Here is a 20,412-nt window from a genome sequence, read left to right as displayed (position 1 = left end):
ATGGCTTTAAATTGGAGAAAAAGGGAACATGATGCAGAATGGCCTTTATTTTGTTCTGTTTTTTCAGGAGATCAGAGGAGCCAACAGAGTAGTGTGTGGGCAGTCCAGCTGGGGGATATGTACATTATGGTTTTTGTCTTAGGCCTGAGGAAGGAGCATGGGTGGAGACAGAATCACAGAGTGAACTGGGCTGGAAAAGACCTTTTGAGATGATCAAGTCCAATCTATGACCTGACACTTCCTCATCAGCTAAACATGGGACAGAGTGCTACATGCAGTCTTTTTTAAAACACATCTGGGGATGGTGACTCCACCACTTCCCTGGGCAGACAATTCCAGTGCCCAGTCACTCTTGTAGTGAAGAATCTTTTTCTAATGTCTAACTTAAACTTCCCCTGGTGCAGCTTAAGACTGTGTCCTCTTGTTCTTGTGGGAGAAAAGACCAGCCCCCCAGCTGGCTCCAGCCCCCTTTCAGGAAGTTGTAGAAAGTGATGAAGGTCACCCCTGAGTCTCCTTCTCTCCAGGCCAAACACCACCAACTCCCTCAGCTGTTCTTCGTCAGGCTTGTGTACCAAGCTCTTCACCAGCCTTGTTGCCCTCTTCTGGATGCATTCAAGTGCGTCAACGTCCTTCCTAAACTTCCCAAGATGATTTGTGTACCATTGCTTTTCTTTGTCTTGGGCTCAGGGAAGAAGATGGTGGCTGTGGTAAAGTCTGCAATATTTTCCTTTGTCTGAGGAATCTGTGTGTCACTGGACATGGTAACATTGGGTCAGTTGGACTTCTATAAGCATTTTTTGCATGTGATCACCCTCTTTTATACGCTGTTGTTATTAGTATTGTTGCTACTACTGTTTGTGTTCCTCAGCTCATTGCTGTTTTTCTAGTGAATTGTTGTCTCAATCCATAATCTCTGCCTTTTTGTCCCTTTCTCACTGGAGCTGTTGGAGGAAGAGAAGTGGTAGTTTGGAGCTTAATTTCCATCTGTGTTTGAGCTACAAGAGCCCTGAAAAAGAAATCTATTTATGAGAAGAATTTCTGTGCATTGAGCTCACAGTTCTGTGAACCTCTAGAGTAGGGCTTCCTTACAATAACTGCATATTAAAGTTTTCTACACATTGATTTCTTCAAGTACGTGGACAGATAATACAGGTTAACTATGGAATTTTTCACAGGTTGTGTTGAAATTCTTACCCACGTGCAAGGAACTGATAATTCCAGATCTCTAATGGATCACGCTTCAACCTCTGGTTTTGTTTGCTAGTATTCTTTAGGCAATTTGTAGTCAGGGTTTTTTTTTTTGGTTTGGTTTTTTTTTTTTTCCCATTATAAAAAAAACCCACAAAAAACCCCAAAAAACAAACAAAAGAAAAACCCCAAAACCCTAGGCTGGTACAGCCTGGGCCTTTGTAACCCTGAAGCTAAAAAGTAGTTGTTTTGTGGTCATACATACTTGCTATTTTGTTTTGTGTTAAGTATGTTGAAAATGTTACCTTCCACACTAAAGGACCCACAAAGGAAGCAAGCCAGATGATCTTTCTGAGGAGCACCCAAAGGCAGGTGTAAACGATAGCATTCTTGAGGCCAGAATTCCACATTCATGTTCTGCCATATCCTGAGGTGTGGCATAAAATATCAAGCCAGTCACAGGAGAATCAAGATGACATAATCTTAATTTGTAGTTGCCCAGAAAGTCTGAAATCATTCTATTCTTTGTATGCAGTAGGATCTAGACACTTTAGAAAGTGACCCCTTGCTATGTTTAAGAGTAGGCATTGGATTTTAGATACCTAAACTTTCAGGAAAGTACTTCTTGCTGTTTGGAAAGACCGCGACTCCCTAAAGCTGAACTTCAGTAATCAATTTGAGTGATGTGGCACTAGTTAGGTATATTGATTCTTATATTGGGCTGGAAAACAATGGGGAAGTTCCACATCTCACAGACACTTTTCACCTATGGATTTTACTCATTTTAAACTACAATACAAATTTATATGTGAACATTTTAAGACAAACTCTGTCCTTCTTTGCATAGTGCTTAGAATTCTGAAATTGATTTTTCTCCCAGGAATCCAGGCCTTTTCAAGGAACATCATCCACTCTTGCCATCAAATGCGATATAATGTGTTCTTCCTGTAATTTTAAGCAGTTCTCCTGCATAGTAGAGTCTAACATGATTACTCTGTGTTTTGGATGTTTGTTTTGTGTTTCTCAGTAGACCATGAAAGGTCCTGTTTCCTTGGGGTTTTTGGTTTTTCATGCTATTGATGGATGGGTACTGTAATGCAGATAAGAAGACTTATTTTTGGTACCTTGAATCTCCCACAATGATGAGGGATACTGCAAATGCATGTGCATACAAATATATGTAAGCGTAAGGGTATGCTAAAATACATGTAGATACTAAAAATTACGTATAAGCTTGGATAAAACAACATCTTTTTATCATTCAGCCTAAAGCGCTTTTTTCTTAAATCAGAACAAGCTGCATTCTAACATGGGGACTGAGAATCCTGTGCCTTCCTGACAGCTTCACTGGTGCTTTTATTGCAATTTAGAAGCGTAGTGAGGGTGTTCTGAAAATTAGTCTTGGAAGGTAATACTCTAATTCTATAAAGGTGTTATTAAGTCTCTGAAATTAAAAAAGATAATGGTAAATAACTTGCCCATTTATTTAAAGTACTGTTTTGTAATCCCAGCTCTAATGAAGTTTTTACTGCTGTCTTTGCAAATTAACCCAAATACACACTGTCAGAGTTTATTTAAAGTTACACCCATTGTAATGCTGAACTGGATTAAGTGAGTGAGCTGCTTTAATGATATAACATGAAGGAAATGTAATGGAAGTAAAGCACAAACTGTACTGGGTTCTCTAACTGCTACATTTTGCTAATTGAGAAAGTAAAAAGACTGGAAAAAGAAAGTAAAAAGAATAGAAATTGCAATTCTAGGATTTCTCTCTGTTCTCTCCATTCATCTTTATTTTTAATGTGTGTAAGAACTTTTGAATGCAGTATTCACAGGTTACCATCTACATGTGATCTCGTAAGACTATACTAATATTTCAAGTTAATGAATTCAGACAAAATAAATCCACCTTTCACCTTGATCACCGTTCCTAACTTTAAAAGAGCTATGGTAAGGACATGCGCTAAAAGATGATAGGTTTAATGAAACTTGCTCAAACTGCTGCCTGAGATAGCAGCCTTCTGAAAGAATAGTACGCTTTTTAAAGCTACCCATGTAATTCTAAACCTCTGGGATAATTCTTCAATGTAATTACTGTTCATACATATTGTTCTACTATAGTGTTACCAAATTTATTTTAGGATTCCTATGTTATGTCAGCTTTCCTGGTTTTACTCTTATCTTCATAACTGTGGTGTTATAACACCAGCTGGAAACTATACTCCAAATAAGACATGTCTCTTCTCCCTGCCCTTCTAGTAAGAAAGGAGGGAAAGGCAGATGTTATGGGTTGACATAACAATTACTGAAAGCAAACAGGAGTGGAATAAGAAACATACAGTAATAGTAGCAATGCTGATAACAAAAGTATAGAAAATGAGAAGGCTTTACACACAACAGCAGGTGTTCATCACCATGACTTAGCTTTGCCTGGCTGCCAGGGTAAAGACAGGTTGGTGGCTGTTCTGCACTCAGTACTGTGTGGTTTCCCTGGAGAAAGACAAGATGGCAGATGCTCTTCACAGCCAGCTTTACCTGTCGCCAAGGCCAAGACAACAGAAAACAATAGCAGAAAAACCCCCAAAAGCAAGGCCATCCATGTCACACTGCACCACTGTATCATTCCTGGTGGCTTCTTGAGCCAGTGACGCTACTTTTGACATCTCCACTCAACTCCTCTGGACTCTGCTCTTCTTGGCACCCAGAGCCACAGATTCCTGAGGGAATGTTCTTGTCATTTGTTTCTAGTCATGCATACTTCAGCTTTCAGAGTCAACTGTTGGGATCCCCCTGTCACCCCAGAAATAGAGATGGATTCTGCCCCTAGATACCTTGATGGCATCAGTGTGTTGGTGCCAGTTAAAGCCGTACATTCTCATGGGTCTTATGTGCCAGGGCATCAGATCTACATTCCAGTAGACATGATCATTCCTTTCCACCTGTTCAGAGGCAGGGCATCTCTTGGTCTGGTCATGGTACTTAGTTGTTACTTCATGTAAATATGACCTGGAGGTCCCTTCAAGAGGATCAGAAATAACATCAGCCTTTTTAATCTCTCTGAGGTCTTGGAAAACTGGAGCTGCATTTATTATCAAAGAGTTTAATGTGGTGTTTATTATTCATCTCAACAGAAGTGCTGCTAGAGCAGAGGTGGGTTTTCCATCCCATTTCCTCACATGTTATCAGTGGTTATGCATCTAGAACCACAGATTACCTTGTGGTGTGTACCCTCTCTCTCTAGCTGGGGAGCACCTGCTGCCTAATAGCAGGACCTCTGATCTGTACTGGCAGGGCATGGGACATTTCCTCCTTAAATTTTGGGTAGTCTTTTTTAAATTGTTGTTGGTCCTCTTTAATTTTCCCATTACATTGTTGTGAGTCCTTGGATAATCATTTCACAGATGAGATGCAGTCCTGTATTTGGATGGAGATAGTTTCTTTATATAGCTGGAGTTTGGTAGGCAAATTGTTCACTTTTTTCTCCTTCCCTCTATGACTTCTCTGCCAGTGAGTTGGCATGTGACACTGGCACGCTCTGTAGGAACTTCACCACATGTTTTGTGCACATTGGATGCATCTGTATTTATAGGGGACTGCTCATTTTTTGAATCTTACAGATTACCTGCATTACAACTAATTCTCTCAGGTACTGGATACCTTGAATTGATGGTGTTCCACTTGGTTGGTGCATTAAAAGGTCATCTGTGCAAAAGTACCTCTCCATCAGACTTGGCAGGAGTTACTTACAGAGACTGAGAGTTCCTGGTCTTTTCTAAATCCCCCGGTCAATGCCTGCATTCCAGGACAGAGATCCTAATTGCTTGGCTTCATTGCCATCTAGTGTTGCACCATTTGCCACAATATCCCAACATCAAGCAACCAGGTGAGTAGGGCTCACCAGGCTGGTGGCTGTAATCTTTCTGTGTATCTTGGAGCTCACCCATGGATAGGGATCAGGTGATTATGTCCAGCCCTGTCTCTGCCTCTGAGAATGTGAATTGATTTGTTCTTGAATTTTTTTTCTTCTGAGCAGGGGCAGCTGCTGCTGGCATGGGTTGTTCCTCTGGTTCAGCTGCAGTTTGAGTCGCCTTGCTGCCTGTTGCTCTGCTTTCTTCTCCTTCCCCTGGGCATGCTGTCAGACACACAAGCAGTGTCTGAGAAGTGTCAGCAAGTTGCATAACTTTACGCTTCTGTGGAGCTGTCACAGCATTTTTCTTTCAAATATTTTGCCACTTTATCAAGGTCCTCTCTTTTTCAGGGGTGAACTTCCAAACCACTGGAGCAGCATGCTCTTTTAAAAGTTGGTTTATTTTCTCCACCATGCCATACTACTCATGACTGTTCAGCTCAGACTACTCAGACTGTTCAGCGCAGTTCACTGAACAGCTTCCCTAAATGTGTCTATGCTGACTCAAAACATTGTGTAGACGTAATTTATTCTAAATTTCACTTATTCTAGACTGCACTGAAGAAATTTGGCAGATATTGCAATTAGAATATGCTTTCTTTAACATCCAAATGGAATTCAGGATTCTCAAAAACTGTTGTAGGAGGCTCAAAGGAGGAAAAAAGGGTGAAAGGATGAGAAAAGTAATTGTTCTCCAGCCCCTCTACAGGCTGCGTGTTATTATTAATAAATCCTCAGAGGTAGCAGCCAAGGCCAGGACCAGTGAACAGCACTGAACACACAGCCCAGATGACCTTTATTGCCATTGATGTTATCATGGCACACAGTACAGCAACAAAGCAATCCTGGTCCATTTTCCTACTCCGTAAAAATAGCATCATGGGGAGCATGTATAGGAACATATGCAGGGTTAAATATCACACCTCCATGAACAAACAGAGCAGTGTAACTAGTGAATTCTGTACCTAATGAGACAGATTCTTAGATCAAAGTTATTTCAACCCTGTTGTGGCTCACAGTGGGCACCAATGAATAGTGATTTGACCCCAGCCACAGATTAAACTCCAAATAAGCCTTTCTCCTTCTTCCTGACGAAGACAGAGACTCCAAGGGTTAGATCACAATTTAGTGCAAGCAAACAGCAGTGATCACAATTTAGTGAAAGCGAACAGCAGTGGAATAAGAAATGCACAGTAATAGTAGCAATATTATAACAAAAGTATGCAGGAAGAGAAGGTGCATTATAGACAAAAACAGGCGTTCACCACCTCCACGTAGTTCTCTGTGGCAGCTAGGACAGGATGGCAGCTGCTCCCCACAGTTGGTTCTCCCTGTCCTGCAGGTCTGAGACAATGAAAAACAATGACAGACCCCTGAAAGCAAGATCATTCACATTGTGCTATGCCACTGCTTTGTTCCCCATGGCGGATTCCCACCCGAGTGCCTCTGCTTTTGCCCTCTTTATTCTGCTATGGCTTGGTTCCCTAGGTTTCCACAGGTTCCCAGCAGCACCAGGGCTTTTAACTGTTCCACTGGGCTCAGCTGTGTTTGACACCCAGAGCTGCACTCTCCTCAGGTACAGGAGTGGCAAGAGAGGGCAGTGTCCACTCAGCTGATTCCAGCAACCTCTCTGAAAAGAGGTAAACAAAGTTGTGTCGTTTTTGCGGGATACTCACCTTTTCTTTCCCCCAGGGCCATGCCCTGCAGTGCTCATGTAGATGCTATAGAATAGCCACACCCATGCAGTTCTGAGCTCCACCCCCTCCCTGCAACCCCAAGAATTTAACAGCAAACCTTTTTATATTGTTTTTCATTATGGTAAATAACTTGTCCATTTGTCTATGCTAAAATTTTTTAGTAAATAATTAGAAACTGCAGTGTGTTGTCTTTTGAATTTTAAAGACACCTTGTCAACAAAAGACTGTGCACAAATTTCAGATTCTTCTAGTCTTCTCCTGAATAATCTGCAGTTCATCACTATGGGATTGCAATGTGGAGTTAAATTTGAATTTTGTGAGTTTTATATCTGTCATGAGAGTAGTTGGTGTTGTAAGGGGCGTTTAAAGAACATCTAGTCTAACTGCCCTGCTAGTGGCAGGGTCTTCTTTCCCTAGACCAGGTCAAAGTCCCATAGAGCAGTACCAGTGCGGTGGTATGGGTGTGTTTGTGTATGTGCACACACAGTTGCACACCAGTGCTGTTTGTTTCTGTACAATTGTAGACAGCACCTCTCTGGGCAGAGGAGTGGTAGTTGTACTTGACTTGGGGTCTTTCAGTTCATAAACATGTTTCTGAAAAGTATTTTTTCCATAGTTGTCACCTGCAAATCAGTTTTATCTTCAGATTTCATGTATTGTAACTGTACTTTCTTCTCAGACATCAGATCTTACTACCTACACAAATTCCTAGTATAGAATAAAAGAAGTTCCTAATAACTAATATGCTGATTCAGCTGGTAAGATATTTCAAAAATTTGTAATTTGAGTTGCTGAATTCTTGTACCACAGGAAAGCATTTTGGATTTTTTTATTAGGTAATGAAAAAAGAAACCCAACAGTAACAAACTAAAACCAGCATATTTTTATTGCAATCATTACTTAGGAGAAATCTTAACAGTAAAATTGCCTTTGGGGAGGCAGGTGCAGAAGACTTGCAGAGCATGATCCTTTCTGCTCATATGATAAGGATTGGGAGTCTGAATAACAGACTAACATGCTGAATAACATACTTCATCCAGCTTGTTAGTGCTGGAATAAACTATACTACTACTTCATCTTAGACATATAGCAGTAGCTCTGAGCTAATTTATGGAAGTCACAATTGCTTACCAAGGAATTTAGTTTATGCATTTCAGTTTAGAATGACTCCTTCCCCAGAACATTTTTGTGAAGCGTTGCTCCTCCCCTGAGCAGCTAGCAGTGGAAGTTCTCAGTGAGTTGTATACAGAAGTGTATTAGATAGCAACGTAAAAATATTAAAGCCCACCAGGTGGTGCCAGAAGGCCTGATCACTGGTGGCTCTGACAGCTGGAACAGAGCTAAGAAAGTGCAAGCCTGCCGCTTTTGGCAGAAATTGTATCATCTAAATGCAAGCAATAAATGCAATTACCCTTCCTCTCCTTCCAAACTTCTCTACCCCTAAAGCATTTCCTCAGCAAATACTTTCTTCTGTGTTCATGATGGTAAAATTTAAATATGCTGGTTAGGAGCGAGGCACTTAAAATTATGATGCTTGGTGTCAGCATTAATTATCATTGGTTTTGTCTGCTAGCATCCCTCTTCAGTGGATAGCAGAGCCATGAAGCTTTCACTAAACAGCATTATGCCATGTGTTGCAGTGAAATGCATGCAATTTTATGGAAATACAGACATGAATGTTAAGTAAAATTTAAACTAGAGAATTATTTTAGGTGGTTGTACTTATTTTCATGGAGTTAAAAGTTCATATAACCATTTTAACGTTTGTAAACAATTAAGTTTTTAGAAAGGGGATAAGATATTTCACAGTAAGAAGTCTGTGCATGTTGTTTTTTCCATAATTTCCCTTTATACTGCAAAAAATTTTTTTCATTACTTTTTTCTTTCTGTCCTTATGTCATGTCTTTCTGCCTATTTTGATAGTATGATCCCACTATTCTCAAATAGAACTGGTATGATTGACAATTTGTAATACTAGTGTTTTTAATCTAACACTTAGTAGCCTCTGAAACACTCTGCAGTAATTAGACTACTATGAGACAAAGCAGTCATCAACTTCCACACTTTTTCCTAAAGTGTGCTTTTGTGTAGAAAGGCTTGTAAAAACAGATGAGCAACACACCTGGGCTGGAGAGTAGCAGCTCACAAGTCAAAACAATGTCTGTCTTGTAAGTGAAACCTGCCGCTGCACTGATCGTAACCTGTGCTGTTGGGTGTTGGAAGAATGGGTGTCTGACAAGTAGGCAGTCGCTCTTCTCTTCCAGAAGTTACTGGCAGTCTGTAAAGTCTCATCTGTAAAGTCGATTTGGATGTGTCACTTTGTATCCAAAAAACCCCTACTTATGTATGTTGGATTTACTTTAGTGTATCTGCCGCTATCAACAGAATGACTTTAAAAAGTTGATTGTTTCATAGGTCATCTTACATATTGCCAAACAAGGTGCATCAAAAGTGTGTTTTGGTTTTGTGTTTCCTACTTTTATGTGAAGCATGACATTTCTTGAGACTTGAAAGATTTAAAGTTAAAGATTTTTCATTTCATGACTTAATTATCTTCTCTTTATGATTTTCCATATTGGAACATCAAGATACTTGCATGTTGGCATTAAGTCTGATATTTTGTCATTTATCACTTTTAAGAATCCTAAGTTGTACATGATTTAGTGTATTTGTAATTAAATAAGTAAGACTTAACTTACATATTCTTGAAATTCAAAGTGTTCTTAAAGTGCATCAATTTGTTTTCAGAAAATGAGGTTTTATGCCTCATTGTTAGTAACTTCACAACTGTCGCTATGCAAGTGAAATGTATGGAATTCAGAATACTAGTGTTAGGAAAGCAAAGTTCCAGTAGGGCTTGAAACTGGTAACAGTTACTGGCTTAGTTTCTAGCAAATCAGTTTAAACAGCTGGATCTGGTTTTAACTTCAGTAGCCTTGTGTCCATCCATTGGTTCAGAGAGCATAGTGAAGCACTTTATTAAGTGCTAGCAAATGAATTGTGACTTTAAAAGTATTATGAATAAATTTTCTGTCTCCAAAGCATGATTTCAAATTTGGGAATATTCTATTAAAAAAAACTTTACTGGTAGAAAACCATATTTTTTGTTGTGGTTTAATTACTTTTCTATACATAACTGCATAAGCAATGCAATCAAAATATCTAGTACTTTATATTTTCACTATGAATTGGAAATCTTGTGAGGGGGAAGTATGTAATACTGGTGTTACAAAATACTTCCCTTGAATAACAGTTCAACAGCTTACTGTAAAAGGGTGTATTATTTTCTAAATCTGAAGATTTTTCACATTTTGTGGATTTGTGAAGGTGGTGATGGTTGGTTTGTGTTTTGGAGGGATTGTTCTTTTAGTTTTGTGGGGTTTTTTAGATCAGAAGATATAAGATTACAGTTACTTCTCAACTAATAGCTTTTCTGGAGGAGAATAGTTATCTTGTATTTTTATGCAGTACCTGTGAGATTGAGTATGGTAGTATATCACAGCAGTGCTATGATTTTAGAGTTGGTTTTTCATAATCTGTGATGCTTCTATATTAAATGTGTTTTGGTCCATAGGAGAATACATCAGAGTTCAGTAGAAAAATAATCCTTATGCTGTATTTGTAGTAAAGTAGTTAAGCAAACTAATTGGTTCCTGTTGGAATGTTGTTCAATATTGTTGCCATGGTGGCTTTTAGCATTGTTGGGTATACACTGGTAGATTTCAGGATGAGATGAAATGTGGAAAACTAGTATGTTTCTGTAAATAATTTTTTAATTTCAGAAGTTCTTCTTGACTTCCTCACTGTAAATTGCTTAAGTTAAGTTATTTCTAAAATTTGCAGATGGCTCCCTACCGATTTTTCCTAGGTGTATTGCTCATTGTTGCTGTATTGTTCCAAGAAGTTAATGGGTACAATTCATGAAAGAATTGTCAAGTGTTAGATGTAAATGCATTTTTCTGTGTAACAGTTTTACCATACCTTGAGATGTGTCACCTTTATGTTCTGTTATTCAGTAAGGCATTAGCTTAAGCTACATTTTTCCCTTGTCTGGATCACTAGTTAGGGACATTCTTCAGGTTTTAACGCCTGTATGAAAATTGACAACAGTTTCCAAAACTGAAGTAAAAGAGGGAAGAGAGTGCTGACTCACAGATTAGACCGGCCCCATCTCTCACAGATTAGCAGTGACATTTCTTAAGGAAGTGATCTGATCTCACTTGCCTCTTTTGTAAGCAACACTGAAGTAGGGAATTCTTATACATAAATGTTTCTGGCCCAGGAATGTTATTCTGAAATAAATTAACCTGTAATGCTTAGATTTTTTTTCACATGGTAAAAATTTTCTGGTCTTAAATCCTGGAAAGAGTATTAAAAAATTGTTCTCAGTTACTTCCCTTATCTAGAGGAATGTGATGACTAAGTGCTTTAGGAATTTGATGATCTTAGGTGGAAAGAATTGCCAGAAACTTAAAGAGATCTATGAATCATCAGATCTATGAACTATTGACCTGCTCAACAAATTGCTGGTATAAGCAGTCATTGCAGTGAAATCAGTGCTTTTAAAAGCTTTTGTGTTGCATTTTTTTCACCAGTCTTTTTTAAACTTGTGTGAGGCAAAGTTATTCTGCTATGTGAGTTGGGAGCATATTATTTCTAACCAAATAGATTGGTTAGATACTTTGATTGGTACTTTAACCCAGTAAAGATAATACAGTTTCTTTAAGTTAGTAGTCATACCTCCCTGTGTTGAGCTCAATGGTTTTTAAGAAGCCTTCCTTTCTCTTTGTAATTGACATAGTGACCGAGAAATACACTATGATTAGGGGATAAAAGTAGCAGCCCTTGTATTTGTTTAGCCATATATGTCCTGTGTTGCTGAATGTTTTCAGAATAATAAACTGTGAAAGAATATCCTGTTGCATATGAAAACAAATATTAAAGTGGGGCTTGGTTAAGGTGGAATATTTTTTGTTTCAAAATCAAGGTACTTATAAACTTCATCTGTTTTATTTTTCAGAGTACTGTAATTGAAAGAGCATCTTTTACATTTGAAGAAGCACAAGTTGTTGATTGAATGGTGGATTAATAAGTGATTGTCTCATCCTAAGACTAAAAAGAAGATATCCTGGAAGTTAGAAAGAACTGGATTTTCACCCTAGTCCAGCAGCTTTGCTGCTCACTTAAACACAGATGAATGAAGACCCCATTTGGAAAATCACCAGGTCAGCGGTCCAGAGCTGATGCAGGTGAGGTGTTCTTTCTGAATGGTTGTCTTTGCTTTTAATGGATGAAAAGGATTCTTGCTTTACTGACTTCTTAAATATGTGAATGATTTTCTGCACGTATTAATAATTTTAGATGTCAGCATTCCTCTTTTAAAAGAAAATTTGCTTTTATTCTAGAAGATCATGGCTTGAAAAGACAAACTAAAAAATTAACTAGTATATTTAAATGTAAATGCAGCAGTACAGATCTGACTGTCCTATTTTGTGTTATGTCAAAAGTTATTTATCAGTGACCTGTGTGGGGAAAGCAACATAATTTTTTATCACCTACCATTGTGAATTGTAGCTTTTATGAAACTCTCAAGAAACCAACTGACAAGTGCAATTGGGAAAGCTCAGTTAGCTTTTAAAATACCTATGCAACATATGATTTGAGTGCCACCAAATACACGTTTGATTCATTGAAACATGGAACTGATACTGGAGGATTTCTCAGTAACCCTTTGGAGACTTTCAAACTTTTATTTTACCTGGGACTGTGTTAAAATTTGCTGTCACTTGTTTAAAACGTGTACTGATTCCAATAGTAATGCAGTTATCTTTCAAGTAAGAGCTAGGGGTTTCAAAGGAGAGATGCAGTGCAAAATCTTAAACACTTGGTTCAGTGACCAAATGGAGACAGTGATGACTGGAGCTCCTCAGGTGTTACTATTGGGAGCAGCATTGTTTAATATCTTATTCAGTGGTAGGGATGGTGGGATTGGGTGCACTCTCAGCAGGTTTGCTGATGACCCCAAGCTATGTGTTGCAGTCAGCATGCTGGAGGGAAGGAATGCTATCTGGAAGAACCTGGACAGGATTGACAGGTGGGCCCTGCATGCCGTGGGATGTTCAACAAAGCCGAGTGCCAGGGGCTGCCTTTGTTCTGGGGCAATTCCAAGCACATATATATCATGGACAGAGAATGGACTGAGGACAGCCTTGACAAGAAGGATTTGGGGGTGTTGGCAAATATGAAGCTCAGCATGTCCCATCAGGGTCACAGTCATGCAGACACACTCACAGCCCCAGTGGCCTCTCACATCCTGGACTGTATCAAAAGCAGCATGACTAGCAGGTTGAGGGATGTGCTACTGCCTTTCTAGTCCACTCCAATGAGACACCACCATTCAGCTCTGGGGCTCCTAATGTAAGAATGATGTGGATCAGTTGGATTGAGTCCAGAAGGAGGGCCATGAAGATAATCTGAGGGCTGGAGCACTGTCGAAGGTGCAGAACTTGGAATTAGCCACGGCTTTGTACTTTTCCAGTCTCTAGTCAGCTAAATTCCCAACATTTCCCCTGTTTTCTTTTTGGAAAAAGCAAAGTTCTATGGGCTAACTCCTTGTGTCACACTCCTTGCAACACAAAAATAGGCAATTCTAACAACTATTACATTACAAGCAGTATTCTCAACTAGTAAGGTTTCTCTCTTATAAGGGATCTAAGCCAGGGAGACAAACCAAAAAGGCTATCACTAGTTATAGGATATGCTATACAACAGACACAAAAAGGATTCTGTGTGCTACAAGGCTCAAACAAAACTCAGGTGTGCTGATACAACCTACAAAAATAAGCTAAAGGAGCAGCATGTGCGCAGGTTTTATCTGCGTTGATTGTCTGGTAAGTTTGCTTTCTATCTTCAAACAGCAGATGTACTTCAAACAAGAATGGCTCTACTCACAAATGCTTCTGATTGTCCCTTTTAACTAAAGTTTCTCTGATGTTCACGACAACACCTTGCACACAAGTCATAAAATAAACGCCTAGAATAAAAGCATAAATCTATCTAACATCACTTAAACTTAATAGCACTTAGACTTAAAATACTTAAATTTTAAATATTTAAACTTAACAGAACTTAACATCACTTAAACTTATCTTTACTTAAACTTAACAGAAATTAAACTCAACAGAACTTAACTTAGCAGAACTTAAGTTTAACAGACCTTAACCTTAACAAATCTTAACCTTAAGAGAACCTAAACTTAACAGATTTTCAAATCAACAGAACTTACATGTAAAATCACTTAAATTTAACAGAACTTAACCTTAATGGAACTTAACTGCCTTTAAAATCTACATAACTTAAACCTAATATAATTTAAACTTAACAGAATCTAACTTCACTTAAACTTAATAACACTTAAAGTTAACAGAAATTAAACTGAACAGCACTTAAACCTAACAGGACATAAACTTAACAAAACTTAACCTTAACAGTATTTAACATTTAATGGCACTTAATAGATAATTTAACTTAAACTACTTAGCAACAGATAGAACTTACTATAGAAATAGAATATAGCATTTACTATAACTTACTTACAGGCCTGACTCTAAAATACTAAGCTAAAACAACTTTCTTCATGTGTTTGCTACAGCATTTTTATACTTGAATGCACTTAAACATAAGTTTGTTCAAGGTATAGCGGTGGAAAAGTTCTTTTGAATTCAGAGCTTGCTTTTACATCTATCACATCCAAGCAAAGCTCAAAAAATACAAAAAACACACTCATTACATCTTACTTATACAATCACTTTAACATTTTTAAATTTTTCAAAATACAATTTCAGAGTTTGATGTTCCACCGAATGAGTTATGTGTGCTTCTGATGTTTAAAGTCTATGTTAATACAGGTGATTTTAAGACAGCATAACGGATGCTAAGCCAAATCGGCTGAAATTTGACCCACGCAATATGCTGATTTCTCTTTCACAGTCTCTGCCAGGAAGAACAAAAAGTCTTTTTAACTTAGGTGAGGAACGTCTTGATAGTAATGGTCCTTGGTGTCACTTGTTTATTATCACTGGTTTCTTAATTGCAGTAGGGATCTTTTCTTTTGTTGACAAGAGTCACATTTATTACGGCTGTTAGGTCTAAAACTGAAGCTTTTTGCCGGCCGCGGGGCGGAGGGAGAAGCGCTGGCCCTGGAAAAGCACTCTGGTCCCGCGCCGCTTGTGTCGGAGCGGGCGACCCCCCCACGCTGGGCTTCTTGTTTCGCGCGACTCGCCGGCAGGCTGAATCACTGCGTGCGCCGCACCCAGCGCTGCACCCGTGGCGGCGCGGGTCGCTCCCCCCGCGGCTGCTGCCGCTACCGCCGCTGCGCCCATGCCGAGTTCGGAATGGCACAGCCCTGCAGGCACCCCGAGCCGCGGCTGCTGCCTTGTGCTCAGAGACATGCTGAAGCAGTCTATTGTACACCACTCGCCGTGGCTTGCCCAATTTCTTTGCTGTCTTACTATCTTCTAACACTGCTTCCCACAGTATATCCCCAAATTTTCTCCGTTCTGAGAGTTCATGGACTGTATGTGGGTTAAGGAAAACTTCTTTAGCGTAGCCGTAGGCTAACAACCCTGGTAGCTCCTTTTTTGAATCTGTCCCATTTACTCCTCGCCTTTCTAAATATGCGGCGAAAAGATCATATGCTGCTTGCCTATCCATACCTATTTGTGAGCGCGCTCTTGCAGCTTTCCAGGCTTCGGCAGACACGTATGGCTCAAGTCACCGATGTGAACCCCAAGGGTGCTTCAAAATTCCGGCACCGTCCCGGCTGCAAACAGGATCCAACTCCAACTTCCTCGACCGTGGCACGTCCTCCCCCTTTTTCTTTTAGTGTGAGACAAGGGGGTCAACTTTCGGTGTCACCATATGTCGAAGGAAGGGGACCAGGACACCAGATGGTTCATCACAGGTCCAGTTTATTGAAGAAAGCATCAGACACTTATACAGCAAGTAATAAGCTTATGAATATTCTGTAAGCCAAGCGATCTATTGGTTAAACTATACCATCGACTCTTCCTCATTCCTTTGGGCCTACATTCTCTACTTCTCACGTCTCTCTGTCTACTTCTTTATCATACTCAGCTAGGCCCAAGGACACGCTATCTTGCAGGTGCAGAACTTGGAATTAGCCACAGCTTTGTACTTTTCCAGTCTCTAGTCAGCTAAATTCCCAACAGAGCACCTGTCCCACAAGGGCAGGTTCCAGGAGCTGTGGTTGTTCAGCTGTGGTTGTTCAGGAGAGAGAAGGCCTCAAGGTGACCTAATTATGGCCCGCTGTTACCTGAAGGAGACTTCAAAGAAAGCTGTAGAGGAGCTATTTACAAGCTCTTGTAATGACAGGACAAGAGAAAATGGCTTCAGACTGAAAGAGAGTAGGTCCAAAGGATGGCCATGAGTGACTAAAGGGCTGGAGCTCCTCTCATGAGAAAAGGCTGAGAGTTGCAGTTGTTCACCCAGGAAAAGAGGAGGCTCCAGGAAGTGCAACCTTTTGGTTTTTAAGTGGTACTTACAAAGAGGACAGAGAAAGGCTATTTGCCAGAGCCTTCGGTGGCAGTACATGGGGTAATTGTTTTAAGCAGAGAGTACAGTTAGGTTTGAGTATGCAGAAGAAATTTTTTACAATGAGTATGTGTGGTGAAATACAGGAACAGGTTACCCAAATGTGAGTGACTCCTCGTTGGAAATATTTAAGGTTATGTTCAAAGGGATATTAAGCAACTTGATATAGTGAAAAGTGCCTTCCCCCATCATAGGGCTGAACTAGGTAAACTTAAGAGAATCTCTGAGATTACCTAGAACAGCTGTAAAAAAAGGAAAAAAGTTGTACTTAAAGAAGTAACTTTTTAATCAGATTTGTTGAGCTTTGTTGCATTATGGATACAAATATCTTATTTATGCCTTCCATTTTTAATGGTGGTTGCCACTTTCCAAGAAACTTTACAAACACACATAGGGTTCCAAAATAGCTACATCTTAAGTAGAAATTAGAATTTTAAGTCTTGCCTATAAAATTTCTGTCATCTGAGATTGAATAATACAGCAGTAATGTAGTCTTTATCAGGAGGAACAAAAATTAAAATAAGAAGATACAGTGAAAGAGTGGAAATAGTCCATGTATTTTATATTTTAATAACCTGTGCTAGTATTTCACCACATTCAAGGTACAAAAACTTCTTATACCTAATCTTCTCCTTTTTAAAATCGTTACCCTATGTCCTGTTGCAACAGGTCCTGCTAAAAAGTCTGTCCATATATTTCTTATAGGCCCCCTTCACATACTGGAAGGCTGCAGTAAGGTCTCTTCAGAGCCTTCTCTTCTCCGGGCCAAACAATCCCAACTATCATGTTTCTTCATGCAGGAAGTGCTCCAGCCCTCCAGTGATATTTGTGGCCTTCCTGTGACCTAATTCCAGCAGGTCTCTTCAGTGCTAGGACCTCTGGATGCAGGGTTCCAGTTGGGGTCTTACCAGAGCAGAGGGGCAGAATCCCCTCCCTGCCCTGCTGCCCACGCTGCTCTGGATGCAGCCCAGGACACGTTTGGCTCTCTGGGCTGGGAGTGCCCATGGCTGGCTCATGTCATCCACCTGCTCCATTCTTGTGGACCAAGACGAATTCAGGAGGCAGATAGTTCTGATTTTGACCTTCTGACTAGAATATGTTAAACCTAAGGATTCTGTGCTGTCCTCTCCACATGTCCAGAGCTGCTGTAGAGGACAGAGAAACTCTTGTTGCAATTTCTACAATTGTGTAGCTGTTATGGGTTAACATAGTTTAGGTTTTAGTTAAGAAAAAAATCCATGAGCTATGGAAGTGATTCTCTGTAAGGACCTTGGCAGCTTCCTTTGGACCTGACAAAACCAATCAGTTGGCTAGTTTGAATATTGACAACCTGTTAAACCACTTGAAAGAGCTGAAAATGCCTCTGTGGAAAACGTGTTTAAAAATGAACAAATCCTGGGAAAAGCTCTCTTGCCTCTAGCCTTTCAGCAGGTAAGTGGACGCTAGCCAGGCAAGGCCTCACTCTGCTGTGTTGTCTGGCCAGGCCAGTCGAGCCCTGCTCTGCCTCATGGCCCGGCCAGCCCGGCCTGCAGCGCAGCTTGGCTGAGATTCTGCTGCTACCGAGTTCCAACCACAGCCAGTGGACCATGCTGGCTCTATTCAGCTTTGGATGGAGCCAAGCCAGGCTCCTTTCCAGCCATGAACCACCAAGCCACTCTGCTGGTTCTGCAGAAAAATCATGTGGCTAAGAACAGAGATGGCTCTGCAACCCTACACAGAAATCAGCCCCTGCAACTGGAATTTAATGCAGCAGGGACCAGAAAACAGCCATGCAACCAGAGTGGCCACTGCCCGGCAAAGATCATATGTTTATCCACAGGCCCGGGCAAGATGTTAACATTTTTAGTGTACGGATGGAACTTGCAGACATCAATCCTCTCTCAAGTGAAGAGAAGGAAAGGGTGGAGACACTTAGAGAAAACAACATGGAGACACCAAGGTCCATAAAGGAGGAGATGGGAGGAGAATGAGGAGATGCCTTAGTCTTGGGCTGAAATTCTCTTGTATGGCTATGGTGAATTGATACAATAATTGATACATCAGACGTTTTTTTCCCCCCTGTAACTCATGGAATGCGCTGGGGGATGTAGCATTCTAGCCACAGTGAGCAGTGTTGAAGCAAGGAGGTGTTGAAGTAGCTTGAACAGAGAGAGATGAGACAGATGAGAAACCTTTCCCCAAAGATGGAAGAAGAAAACCTCTGTTTCCAGAGATAAAATAAGAGAACTTTTATTTCTATACTAGAACAACTCATCCTTAAAATTGTACCCCAATAAGCTGAAGTGACTCACCTATGGTGATAGTTATGGAAAAAACTACCAAAACTTGGGAGGGACTTAATGATTGCAGATTTCCAGGCAGCTGCTATTTGTGAAGATTAAAACCATGAAGGGACTGTTTCTTGTGGAAAAGTCTCCATGGCATGGCAAGAGAGACTCTTTTCCCTAAGAGAACTGAAGAAAGACTATTTTAGAGGTGGTAAACTGACTGATAGTCCCAGGCTTTGTCTCTTTACGTTGTCAGTGGAAAAGAAAAGAGGGTGTGGTGGGAGGTGAAGTGTTTTGAAAGTTTGTTCTGATTTCTTTCTTTTTTTCTTTTAATTCTGTTAATAAAGTTTTCTTTATATCTTTTAAAGTTTGAGCCTGCTTTGCTCTCCTTCTAATCCTTATCTCACAGCAGAAAATGAGTAAGTAATTCTAGTGGGTGGACTGGCATTTGGCCAGCATTAGACCCACTACGGTAGCCAAGCAATTCAATAGTATAACCCCATATATCCTTAAAAGGAGTTTACATCTCTCTGAGACCTGTCTGAATTCAGACTGTGCAAATTTAGAGGGCAAATTGTGGTAAATCACGTTCTGGTTAGTACAAGAGTGTGTTTAACCTAGGATCTTCAAATACTTGATACATTTATTAAACATCCAAATGCCATCACTTCATGTATTAAACTAGGAGCTCTCTTAAGAGACTGATTTAAGATGATGAGTAGTGCTTAGTTGTCTGTGTTGCCTTTGGTATAGAGCTCATTACATCAGTGAACAAGTTGAATCTTAGCAAAATTTGAAGATCCCAAAGTGAAAACTTAGGAAACAGCAAAATCCCATTCCTGGAGGTCGGCATAACTTCTCTTCTGTACTTACTGCAAATGTTGGAGTAAATCTTCCTTCGGTGTCAATCTAGTGTTTCAGTTCTTGACTTTGAAAGATAAATCCTTCATATCTCCCTTCTTACAGGTTACAGAGTCCTTGAGAGGTGGACAGAAAGCAAATTCTTGTGCTGCACCATTCTGTTGTTTTGCTGTGTTTTTACTTGAGCTACTTTAGCCAAAATCTTACTTTTCTCTCATTAGCTGGAAATGTAAAATGTTAAGTACATATGCTCATCTTCTGTTGATGAAGTTTCTCTATTTTGTAAGAACAGTTCTTGGATTTGACAAAATTACTTCTTTTAAAATAAAACATCACCATATTTTTAATAATTTTTTTAAAATTATATTACATATCATAGAATACAGCCTCATATACAGAGAGGTAACGGAAATTATGCTTAGAAAGTTTTCTTACAGGTTGTAATAAAGTCCTAAAGTCTTATGTGTTTCTAATCATACTTTTTCTGAGTTTTTTTTGTCTTCCCTGCTAAGTTCTTACTCAATTTAATTATTTGGTTTTGTAACAGTCAAAAATTGCAAGAAGGATCTTTACTGCAGTAATTGAAAGACAAGGTCTAATTTTTAAAAATTACGAACACTTCAGATATCATTACTGTTGGAAATGCAGATTCTTGACTATCTGATGAAAACTTGAATATACTAAACATAAGATTATTTTAATTATTAATTAATTATATTAGTTCTGCCATTTCTGTAACTTTGTGTATGCCCTCTTAAATTTTGCATACAAAAATTAAAATAGTAAAATACTTAGGAAGACTTCAAAGACTATTGGTACTGTCACTGCTTGACTCCTGTATGATTCTCTTCAATATGTATGTAGTTGTAGATATGCTTGG

General features: G+C 39.6%; 1 protein-coding gene across 4 annotated transcripts in view; it reads left to right on the top strand.

The window, feature by feature from the left end:
- The window catches only part of SPIN1 (spindlin 1), a 62,466-nt gene that overhangs the window by 26,261 nt on the left and 15,793 nt on the right, over positions 1–20,412 (top strand). For all 4 annotated transcript variants that reach the window (XM_059491798.1, XM_059491796.1, XM_059491795.1 and 1 more), the window contains exon 2: positions 11,813–12,041. In XM_059491798.1, the coding sequence (XP_059347781.1) occupies positions 11,990–12,041 (52 nt within the window). In that variant the 5' untranslated portion in view covers positions 11,813–11,989. The remainder of the gene's footprint in view (positions 1–11,812; positions 12,042–20,412) is intronic.

Source organism: Ammospiza nelsoni, chromosome Z (genome assembly GCF_027579445.1).
Source record: "Ammospiza nelsoni isolate bAmmNel1 chromosome Z, bAmmNel1.pri, whole genome shotgun sequence".
NCBI classification, from domain to species: domain Eukaryota; kingdom Metazoa; phylum Chordata; class Aves; order Passeriformes; family Passerellidae; genus Ammospiza; species Ammospiza nelsoni.
This window is presented reverse-complemented; position numbering and strand designations above follow the sequence as displayed.